Consider the following 12637-nt stretch of genomic DNA (forward strand, 5'->3'; position numbering starts at 1 on the left):
CGACCAGTCTCGTTACAGTGACCAGTCTCTTTTCAGTGACCAGTTTCTTTTCAGTGACCAGTCTCGTTTCAGTGATCAGACTCGTTTCAATGATCAGACTCGTTTCATCGATCAGACTCGTTTCAATGATCAGTCTCGTTTCAGTGATCAGACTCGTTTCAATGATCAGTCTCGTTTCAGTGACCAGTCTCTTTTCAGTGACCAGTCTCGTTTCAGTGATCAGACTCGTTTCAATGATCAGTCTCGTTTCAGTGATCAGACTCGTTTCAATGATCAGTCTCGTTTCAGTGATCAGACTCGTTTCAATGATCAGTCTCGTTTCAGTGATCAGACTCGTTTCAATGATCAGTCTCGTTTCAGTGATCAGACTCGTTTCAATGATCAGTCTCGTTTCAGCGATAAGTCTCGTTTCAGCGATAAGTCTCGTTTCAGTGATCAGTCTCGTTTCAGCGATAAGTCTCGTTTCAGTGATCAGTCTCGTTTCAGTGATCAGTCTCGTTTCAGTGGTGGAAACTTAATATTAATGAACATTATAGCAGCTTTCAGTTAACTCAATGAAAAAGCCTGGTGATATTTTCTGCTCGTCTCCATGGAGATATACAGGTTTAATGCCATATTATGGAATATTCTAGCAAAAACAATCATGGACCCTCTAACAGAACAGTTCATCTTAAATCAGTTCAAAATGAGCCTGATGCATGCTCCCAGCAGCTGCAGATCATCCATTAAGGGAACAAAGGATGGACTTTTTTATAAAAGCTTTTAGCTTTTAGTTTTTCCACATGTGAAATGATGTTTGATCCAAACATAGTGTTTAGTTTAGTTTATTTGCTTGAGTAAAATGTCTGCACAAGGTACATTACAATACAAACAAACAAGTTGTGTTTTTGCACTTAAAGGCAAACTTATCTAAAGGTGCATTATGTAAGGATTTTAAGATAAGATAAGATATGCCTTTATTAGTCCCACAATGGGGAAATTCCAGTTTATTACCTGTAATGTTCCACAGTATGGCTTTAACTATCTTGAATGCATTTGAATACAACAACAAAAAAAACAACAAAAAAAAACTAAATTTTAAAATACATTGTTACTATTACTACTATTTCCTCACTGCACAGTAATGATGCGTCAGCTGAGGGACATGTCCTCTGGTGGGTATCCAGCAGTGGATAAGACCTCAGACTTAACTCGGACTTGAGCCCTGTGACTTGAGACGACTTGATGCTTCACTTGTCTCTTTACAGTTGATACTTTCAGTGCTTCATTTAACAAACTAGCAGGCTCCAACTTTTCACAGGCCCCTCCCCTTTTTTCAGTTTGTTCCTGTGAATGAAACAGTTGCTGAAACACTGTGATCTCGTCATAATAACATCAAGGCCGTCACTATAAGTCTGACCACAAGCTCTCTCACTTAAAGTTATACTTTTGTTACAACAAAACACAGTTCCATTTCAGTGGCAACTATATGATGACATAAATGTACTTTTAAATGACATTTTAAGGATTATGACAGTAATTGTTTGCACTAATGTGTTTGGACACAGTTACATAAACTGCAAAATAGAACTTGTATTTGGTACTTTTTTTAGACTTGAAATGACTTGAAGCTCAAAGCAGAGGACTTGGACTTGACTTGGACTTTAAAGGGCCCATATTATGACATTTTCTGATCATGTTCTAATGATCATCACACACAGACCTGGAGTTGTGTTTTGTTTCATTCACACATGTTTAACACACAAACCTGCAGATTTAAGATGATAAAACACTCTGTTCCACCTTGTGATGTCATCATGTGGTAATACAGGAAGGGTTCCACTGTGTTTTTAAACTCCATACACCTTCTCTAGAATCGTTTGGATCACTTCAGTCCTGGAATTGCCAATCTCCACTGAACTAAAAGTAAAGGAGCTGTTAACTTGAAAACTACCACTTCATGACATCACAAGGTAGAACAGAGCATCTTGAGCTTTGGAGATGTTACAGACTAATAATAAAGTGTTACTCAAACATGTGAATGAAACAAAATACAACTCCAAGTCTCTTTTTGAGGAAGTAACAGCATAGAACATGACTTAAAGCTCACAGGAATCAGTTTTGTGTGATATAGGTTGATCTAAATAACACCAATCTCGCCGTTACCTCCTCAGTTTCTCCACATGTTCTGACCCGCCTCCTCTGTCTTGTGCTCAGCGTGTGACCAGCTGTCCCTGGGTGTCGCCGCCATCTTCGGCCCCTCCCACAGCTCCTCTGCCAACGCGGTGCAGTCCATCTGTAACGCTCTGGGGGTCCCTCACATCCAGACCAAGTGGAAGCATCAGGTTTCAGACAATCGCGATGTGTTCTACGTGAGCCTTTACCCTGACTTCTCCTCGCTCAGCCGTGCCATCCTCGACCTCGTTCACTTCTTCAAATGGAAAACGGTCACTGTGGTTTACGACGACAGCACCGGTAAGAGCGATTTAGTATACTGATTTACACAAGACGTGAAAAAGCCACATGTTTTGACTGCAGTTAGCTAATGCTGGCTTGTGTCTTTATTGTTATTTGAAAGGGACTTGTTTAGCGGCACAAATCACATCACCTAAGTCAGTTGTTTGATTGACTTGACCTCCAAACACTTAATTACATCATTAGGTGCTTATCATAGACTCGGGAAAGAAGTGGACTGAGGGAGTGTGACGTGACCCACAGCGTTCGGCTCCAGTCAAATGAAACTCATCAATGCTAGCAGTTATAGCAGCTAATTTGGAGAAGAGATCCAGATTTGGAAATTTGAGTGTGTATCATAGCAATCAAAGAGCCTATCAGGAGTCAGGTGGTTGAATGCATGCACCCCTTCTTACAGTGCTGGTTTAGCAAGGAGCAGGCGCTTAGCAACCCTGTCAATCAATCTGTCGCTAACACTAGCGGGAGTGACGGTGGGGAAAGAAGTCGCCTGTTATTAATGTTCCTGTCTTGATTTACAGACACAATAGTGAAATAAAAACCCCAGGATCATGTAGAGGGTTAATACCAACATTTAAGACCAAAATGATGAGTCTGACAGCAGCAGTTACAGAGAGAGGGGACACAGTTTTTCAATAGAAAGTGAATTGGAGCCAGAGTCACTGGAGCCGGAAGCACGCCCATGATCACTCGGGCGTCAGCTATATTTATTTATATATATAGCCTATGGTGGTAGAGTTTTCCTGTGTGTCCCTGTTGTGCTTGACAATCTGCCAGTCTAATGCCTGGTTCAGTGGTTGACAATGGGCCGGGGTACTTCCTGGTTCAGTGCTTGACAAAGGGCCGGTGTAGTCCTGGTTCTGTTCTTGACAGTGGGCCAGTCTATTTCCTGGTTCACTACTTGACTGTGGGCCAGTCTAATACCTGGTTCAGTACTTGACACGAAGCAGTGGACGTGTCTTTGAATGTCACTGTGTAAAACGCACACTCATCTTTTTCCTGTTGAGACTCCGGCTTTAAATGTCAGCACATTGTCTTAATGTCAGACGCACTCGGATAAATGGGGTAAATTATGGACTATCAAAACGCTCCAGAGGCCGCAGAGGGACGGAGAAGGAGAGGACTGATTAGGCCGATAACAAAAGGACGTTTCACACTTTTTTAGAGGACTCCACACTGTAAGGCCTGCTTTTGGATATATATTTTGATGTTTTATTTATTTGGCTGTTGGCTCAACATTTGTCATTTCATACAAAATATCCAAAAGGTAAATTCAGTGTTATCAATAGGACTTGTCTCCATGGCGAAGCTATTATTATTTATTGCTTTACCTTCAATGTCCTGCAGTATGGCACGTCCATGTTCCATTACAGGTATTTTTATTTCTGAAAATCAAAAAAAAAAATCATTATAAGGCTGATGTCAGAAATTCACAAAAACATGTTTGATAAGTCCAAGTTTGTGCACTGTGAGATTAGGCTAAAACTAAAGCTAAACCTAGCACTATCTGTGTAATCCGCAGTCGTCCAGGCCTGATCCACACCAAAAGAAAAATATAAAATCTGTCAATTGGACAAATCGTTGAAGGAGTGAAGACATTTGGCTGCTTGTCCTCCTCAGTTCTGGTCAGATTACTGCTGGACACTGCCTTATAGCTGTCTGAAGGAGCTAACTCCACTGAAGCTCAAATCACTTATTGTTTACAGTTTATGCTAGTGCGAGGGTCTTGTTCACGAGCGAGGGAAGGATGGAGCGTGAGATTGACAGTTGGATCGGTGCAGCGTCTGCAGTGATGTGGTCACTGTATCGGTCTGTTGTGGTGAAGAAGGAGCCAAAAGCGAAGCTCTCGATTTACCGGTCTACGTTCCTGCCTTCACCTATAGTCATTAGGTCTGGTTAATAACTGGAAGGACAAGATTGCGGCAGATATAAGTGGTCAAAATGGGTTTCCTCTGTATGGTGGCTGGGCGCTCCCATAGAAGTAGGATGAGGAGCTCAGTCACATGAGAGTAGCTCGGAGTAGAGCCACTGCTCCTCCATGTTGAGCGGAGTAGCTGAGGTGGCTCGGGCATCTGTTCAGGATGCCTCCTGGACGCCTCCCTGGGGTGGTGTTCTAGGCATGTCCCACTGGGAGGAGGCCCCGAGGAAGACCCAGGACACACTGGAGGGACTGTGTCTCTCGGCTGGTCTGGGAACGCCTTGAGGTCCCATCGGAGGAGCTGGTGGACATGTCTGAGGTGAGGGAAGTCTGGGGGATGCCTGCCAGCTGCCCCCGTGATCTGACCCCGGATAAGAGGAAGAACATAGATGAATGCAGATTCTGTTGTATTCAGTGAGGTTTTGGGTCCAGTCTCTGAGAGAAATGACCAGCTTCAACATTTGTAAATTTACCTTTTGGATATTTTATGGTAAAGTCCAGTGTAATCAAAAGGGAAAACTGGGTCAGACCCTCACACGGGGTGGTTCACTTTAAACAGTGGAGACACTTGGAGCCCATAGTGATCCGCTCCAAACCAAACCTGTGCAAACGAGGCTGTAGTAGCAGATATAGATCTCGTGCTCCCACTGTACAGGAGCTGGATTGTCAAAATAGCATTAAATTTGCATCACTTTGAGCGCATAGCCGAGTCGTAACCTTTACTTTAACGAGACAAAGGTGAGGCGAACCCAATGCTGCCAACAAGTCCAACACATGCCCAGAGTCATTGTGGATCCTTCTTTTCCTCGTCTTTCGCTGAGCAGAAAGTTACACAGATTAAAGTTTCATGTGGTTCCCGGCTGTTGGAAATGTAGAGTCTTTGTCTGGAGTACTGTTGCGTTTGTAGCAGATGTTTAATTCATACAGAGGGTGCTTGTGCGAGCCGACAGCAGACACAAGGTCCTTGTTACTTGAGGAAGTCTGGATGCTGTTAGGTGGGACCAGGTCAGAGGGGCAGTGAACGCACCATCAGGCCCAGGACGGGAGCCGTATGTCGGGGAGACAGAGTGAGCCGGGACCCCCCCCCCCCCTCCTCCTCCACTGGGGACATGGGTGACAATGAGGTAGCGCTCACAGATCAGTGCTACAGGACAGACTGGAGGAGTGAAAGAAGCAGGTGATTTAGACAAGACATTTAAAGCTGAACTATGGAACCTTTCTGGCTTGTTTTCATGGAGATGTCATTTTTTCTTTGCTAGAATGTTCCACAGTATGACCTTAAACTTAATGATCAACTTTGCTCTCAAACCAAACTTGATTTTGTTAACTTTATATTGCCAAAAACTGTAATAAATTCTAACTGCGGATGGGGTCGCCTCACCGCAGATCTGACATGTAACTTGCACTTTATTATTGAAATCTTGTGCTCTCCCATGATCAATACACTGGGCTGTAGTCGACTAAATAAAATTCTTGGCCAACTAAAGAAAAGCTATGTCACTTTTCTGGCTTGTCTCCATGGAGATGTTATTGCTTTGCTTGGAATGTTCCACAGTATGGCATTACACTCAAGTATCACATTTTTATTTGACTGCACATATCTGTATTGCCAAAGAAAGCGGGGTCAATACAAGATCTGACCTGTAACTCAGGCTTGTACCCAAAGGAGATAGATACATTTAATGCCATACGTTGGGACATTCCAGGCAATGCAATAACAGATCCTCAACTAGAAATGTTACATAGTGCAGATCTATTAACACTGAAAATACAGTTAGCCCTGCATCAAGGCCAAGGTGGCGCGAACAGTCTGCTGAATGTCGCAAAGTAGTCAGCTTTATTTTTACAATTATTCTATATGTTTTGCAGCTGTAAAACCCCTCACCACACACTTTATACACATTTCTCAGACAGACATTAACATTTTCTCACATTTCTCTCTTGTTTAATTAATTAATAGTGGCTCATGTGTATTTCACAGTTCCTCTGACTGTGCCTCTTCGTCCTGGTGCCGCTCCGCTGTAGTGTCGATCCAATATTTATGTAAATTTGTCTGAACACATTCTGTACTGTACAAGAGACACGGCACGGAGGAGACTGATGGACAATGGTCTACAGTCCCTTAGCCAATCAGGACGCAGAACACAATGCATGTTCAGACGCTGTAAAAAAGCATGTAGAATTGCACTAAAGAAATCCACGAAACAGCGAGACCGCAAAAGGTGAACCACGATATATCAAGGAACAACTGTATCTTGAATCATGGAGAAAGTAGTGAAATAAAAACCCCAGGATCATGTAGAGTGTGTTAATATGAACATTTAAGACCAAAATGATGAGTCTGACAGCAGCAGTCACAGAGAGAGGGGACACAGTTTTTACATAGAAAGTGAATTGAAGCCAGAGTTGATGGAGCAGGAAGCGCGCCCATGATCACTTCCTGTTTGGAACACGGTGGTTAGCAGGCTAGCTGTGTCCATTGATATATACAGTCTATGATTTAAAGTAGTATTGAGCACTTTGAGCCTTGAAGGTGGGAAAGCGCTGTATAAAAATGTTGCTTGTTTACCATTTTACCAATAGTTAATCACAAAATGCAAAAACTATTATAATTATTAAAAAAACATGAAGATCTAATGAAGCTAATTGGACGATATTGCTAATCTTCGTTGTGCTATCTGTAATCGATGCTTCCGTGTCCCTGTGGGGGGATTCCAGCTCTAGTTCCAGATTGACGTCTCTGATCCCTCACCTCTGTTTTAAAGGGACAGGCCGGTTCACTAAAGGGTTAATGGGGGCTTGATTTTCTGTCTGCAGTCGGAAATGAGGTGACTCCATTGGCTGTTTCCACGGTGACCCTCGCACATGGAGGACGTAATCTAGCCGAGCGCAGCACAGAAACCCAATCGGAGCACACCGGACGAGGGCAATTATATTTAGGCCCAGGGACAAGACTATGGATCCAGCACTTTACAGTAAATAAGGAGAAAGGTTTATGTGAAGGTGAGACAGCCTCTGATGAAGACCTTCAGAAAAAAAAACAAAAAAAAAACACGTCATAAAATAAATGCAGTGTGTAACTTTTTCAAATTCTGCCCTTTTTATACATTAAATAACCCACCCATAGACTGTATATAGTGGTCCCTCGTTTATTGTGAGGGTTACGTTCTGAAAATAACCCACAATAGGCAAAATCTTATTTTTAACAATTATTCTATATGTTTTGCAGCTGTAAAACCCCTCACCACACACTTTATACACTTTTCTTAGACAGGCATTAACATTTTCTCACATTTCTCTTTTGTTTAAACACTCAAAGTTCAAACCTTCGTATATTATATTCCTCTTCCTCCATGATCTCTTTAAATGTGTTGTTCTCGTGCCTCTGCTCCAGTGGTGTCCACAGAGGCGCCTTTCCATGCAGAGAAACACTTAAGTCCAAAGTGTTTCTGAAATTTGTCGGTGCAGAACGTTTCATCGTCATTATGGCTTTTGTCGATGAAATGTACAAACATACAGCACTTCAGAGTCACACCGCAATCCAATATTTATGTACATTTGACTGGTGTGTGAGAGTAAAAAGGCCCCCTATGTTTCAAACTCAAATCGGCCATTTATTTCTGACCTTTGTAAAAGAGAAAACCACATTATGGACTGGGACGGAGCAAACATCATTGGGACAGAAGACAACAAACATCACTAAATTAAGGAGGCATTAAAATACAGAAACGTGCCCACAGGAATTTAAACCAGGACAAGGGGGCCTTTTTACTCTCACACACCTGGAATACTGTCCTGAAGAAGTCGGACTGCAGATGGCGCTGTCATCCTGTCTCCACCGGTAGGAACACACCGCTGAAACCTTTTTAAATCAGCTGACCAGACACTCTGGGGCACTAGAGAGCAGTCCAAACTGTCAGGGATGAAAACAAACTAAACCTTGGCCTGAAAAGATGTAAGTAAACTTTCTTTATGTTTTCGAATGCCAAATGTACAAGTATAAGCCGCTATGTAACTACTGAGCCAGAGCTGATCAAATCTCTCGCTTCATAAATGCTTTTCTTTGTTTTTTAATCCAGTTTCTATTTAAAAAGAACCGCACACAACACAATTTAACTTTCTAATTGGTAATTACGAGCAGTGCCATATATAATCTAATCATAATGAGGCTAAAAATACTCAGTGGTACTTTTAATGGCACCGAGCTGTGTTTTGTGAACACACCCTAAAACTTTCTAAAGTGTTACATTTATTCCGTCCTGTCACTCTGATGGCCCAGCTGCAGCCGCTACAGTTGCCCTAGGGCAGACTGAGGCAGCGCGACTGCCATACGTCTCCCATATTCTTGATTAAGTATGAAGAAGACATTTTGTTTTTGTCTGGTATATGGCTGTAATCTATGAGACCCATGGATCACTTTGTCCGTATTTTAGTCATTTTAATTTGCAATATTGATCTAAAACAACTGCAGTGTAGTGGGTGTGTCTGAAGCGGCGGTGATGTTTTCAAAGCCACAGTCTGAAAGAAAGAGTAAAGTTTATATTGATGCATTCTCTTATGACGTGACCGTTTAGTTTCTCCAACAGCCTCACAAGAGCAGCTCAGGACCACAACCTGCTGTGCATCTACATCTCAAAGACAGTAACCACTCCTTTGAACACAGTGAGGTACAGATCTGAGCCAAAGAAATTAAATGTTTTGAGACGAGAGTTAAAGAGGCAGTTTTTGTTATGAAAGACAATCCTTCATTGAACAGGAAGGGGGTCTCAGACATCATCTATCCCCCACCTATAACTCCATTCTCAAGGAAACAATAGTTGGGTGACAGTGGCTCAGTTGGAAGAGTGTTTGTGTTTTATTTAACTTTACCTGTTGTTTTTGTTTAAACCTTGCAAGGTACCATTTGTTTCAATATTTTTAGACCCCTTCTGTTTAGTTTACCCTTAACATCCCTGTTCATTAAAATACTTCTTAATTTACCATTTTCCATCTTGGTTTCTTTTGTTACTTCCCTGTCCCCACACGAGCTGGGTTGTAACACGCTGATCCAAAGTTTGGCGGTTCAAATACTACTCTCGACATGAATTATTCCAGCTCCCACAGATGAATGCTATGGTTGTGTCCTTGGGCAAGACACTAAACCCACCTCTACATCCGTGTCTGCATACACGGATGTATGAATGTACGTGTGAATGGGTGAGTGGTTCTTTGATGTAAACCCCTTGAACGTGGAAAAGCACTATATAAAAATTTGACCATTTACCATAGTGTTAGCCAGTCTGCTAATAGGCGTGAGAACCTGAACGATTATGCACAGTTCATACTTAGCCAACAAACTGTAAAAAAACAGGTGTGTTAGGGTCAGTGTAGTTAGCTCCTCCCTTCAGACAGATATAAGGCAGTGTCCAGCAGTAATCTGACCAGAACTGAAGAAGTGACCAGCCAAACGTCTTCACTCTAGAACTTTTGTCCAGACAGAATCTTTCTATGGATCCTACCTGGATGATTGAGGGATTAAAGTAACATTAACAATTTATTTAACATATATTTATTGATAATCAGGATCAACAGTGTAATAAACCAGGGCTTCTATCTACTTCATTCAGTCCAGTTAAAGACAGGTCTGTGTCTGCTGTTGTTTTTCCGACTCTCGCAATTCATTGTCGTTTATATTGACCAGTCTAGTGACCATTGTTGGACACTACCTTTCAACATGCATTGTGAGAAATTTTAAGTGCACTACTGTTTCACTCCCTGGACATTCAAACAGCTGTAAAATGGCACGACCCTTAAATAGCGCTCCCTGGATGGAATAGCGTGAACATTCACAGCACAGACACAGCAGAGTCTTTTCTTCCCTGCACCAACGCTGCCTTAGCTCCTCTTGTGTTTCCTGTTTCCTTGTGAGTGAGTTTCTTACATTATTCCTCCTATGCTCCCCTTGTGTCCGGTCCCACCTGCTGTTTTGAGCCATGTCTGCTTTTAGGCCAATGTCACATATAAGACGCTAGAACTCAGCCTCCCCCTGCGCTCCCTCGGCTCTGTGCGTGGAGCAAACAGGTCGATCAATACCCTTAATGTTCCACCCTGACGCCTCAGTTTTCTAATGGCGCGAGCAAGATGGCGGTCGTGTGTGTGTTACGAGCGTTGCATCCATATACGAGCCTGCTCCTGCTGATACGGCTTTGATTAGGCTGTTGGGGAGGACTTTCAAACACAGGTGGCTTGGCTGTTCGGCCTTATAGAGCCATATGTGCCGGAGCGGGTGATTCATTCAGACAGTAATGGTGGCTGCAGTTTAAAAGCATGCAATTGTGAATAAGACGTGTAATCTGGTGTACTGTACGGCCCCAGCTAAAGGGCCGCCACACGGTGGACGGGGGTGTGTGGGACTGTTGGGGCTGATAATGATAAGGGAAGGAACAGGGAAAGATTATGGTTCAAAAGTAGAACATGTGTTTTTAAAATAATTTATTCTGTCACATTAAGGTTTCACAAAGTTTTTTTCCCCATTAGAATATGTTTAAGAGATATCTAGTATATTATTTGGGATTTATTACGCTCTGTGTGCAGTAGCACTAGCAGTAGCTAGCTCACTGTGTCTCAAAGCTAACAGTCAAGACATAAAATAAATAACCTATTAAAATTCAAATTAATTAAAGCCTGAAAACAAAATTATTTACATATGTAGAATACTTCAGTTTGTGCTGTTTGAAAATGTATTATGCCCACAAACTGTGTAAAGAAGTGGACTAAGTGACTGTGATGTCACCCACAGCGTTCGGCTCCATATGAAGCTCATTGAAGCTAGCACTTATAGCGGTGAATTCCATATTTGGAATTTCAACCGCGAGTATCATAGCAACCAAAGAGCCAATTAGGAGCGAGGCTGTTGAAGGTAACACACCACACCACTGGTGTAGCAGCGGGCGGGCGCTTAGCACCGCTGTCAATCAAACCTGAAGCTACCGCTAGTGGAAGCGACCTTGAGGAAAAAGGGACCTGATTTGTCTGTTATTAATGTTCATATCTTGATTTACAGACACAATAGTGAAATAAAAACCCCAGGATCATGTAGAGGGTTAATACAAACATTTAAGACCAAAATAATGAGTCTGACAGCAGCAGGAACAGAGAGAGGACACAGTTTTTACACAGAAAGTGAATTGGAGCCAGAATCGATGGAGCAGGAAGCACGTCCATGATCACTTCCTGTTTGGAACATGGTGGCCTCAAAATTAGCATCAGCATTAGCACTGAGACACAAACATGTCTCTTTCTAAACTTAGAAGTGTCCTCTGGTGAAGTATTCATTTTATTTGTGTAGTGTTTAAAATAGCAAAACAAAAACAAACAAACAAAAAAAACAAAATAAATAAATTAAAATCTGTCAAAAAGTTGTAGGAGTGAAGCCACTTCTTCAGTTCTGGTCAGATTACTGCTGGACACTGCCTTATATCTGTCTGAAGGGAGGAGCTAACTACACCAGAACTGTAAACAGCTGTTGTCTCCAGTTTCTAGTTGTTGTATTTTCTTATTCTTATTATTCTGTTATTATTATTACATTATATTATTTCTATATGCTTCTTTATATGTCTGTATTTTTATGTATTTATTTTTGTCTTTATTGTGTATTATTATTATTATTATTATTATTATTATTATTATTATTATTATTATTATTATTATTATTATTAATAATAATAATAATAATAATAATAATAATAATAATAATAATAATAATAATAATAATATTTTTTTGAAAAGGGGGATGTAAATGTATGTGAAATTCGACTGTAACCTGTAGAGCTGCAGATGAGATCAATACTTGAATAAAACATTTGATCACAAAAAAGGAATATTTCTGGAATATTTCTGTTTTCCAATTGTTTAGACAGAAATCAGGTACAGTGCATTCAAGTAGATAGATATAGAACTGAATTGGAACTGAAAACCCTCTAGTTACAGGGCAATCAGTGTACGCCCTAAAGAGAACACAAATGAATGAATCTTGTGCATGTATTCTGACTTTTACTTTGAAAAGGACCTCAGTCTCACCTCACATCTATAAATAATATTTTCACCTCTGCAGCTCGGTCCCCTATGGCTCCCACACACGACACTCACTCTGCAGCTCGCGGTAAACAACAGCCACCACACCCCCATCACTGCGGCTCTGTACCCAGCCTCGGAGTGTCAATCACGGGTAGGGCCGCGCTCAAGCTCCCCTCATCCTCCTGGAGCTCCAGCCTCCTCTCTGTGTGAAGT

The 12637-nt window shown here is 41.8% G+C and overlaps 1 protein-coding gene across 1 annotated transcript in view; it reads left to right on the forward strand.

Moving 5' to 3' along the window:
• Positions 1-12637, forward strand: part of grik2 (glutamate receptor, ionotropic, kainate 2) — a 280443-nt gene that overhangs the window by 37429 nt on the left and 230377 nt on the right. The window contains exon 3 of the mRNA XM_033980607.2: positions 2197-2454. Coding sequence (XP_033836498.2) covers positions 2197-2454 — 258 coding nt within the window. The remainder of the gene's footprint in view (positions 1-2196; positions 2455-12637) is intronic.

Source organism: Periophthalmus magnuspinnatus, chromosome 16 (assembly GCF_009829125.3).
Source record: "Periophthalmus magnuspinnatus isolate fPerMag1 chromosome 16, fPerMag1.2.pri, whole genome shotgun sequence".
Taxonomy (NCBI): domain Eukaryota; kingdom Metazoa; phylum Chordata; class Actinopteri; order Gobiiformes; family Gobiidae; genus Periophthalmus; species Periophthalmus magnuspinnatus.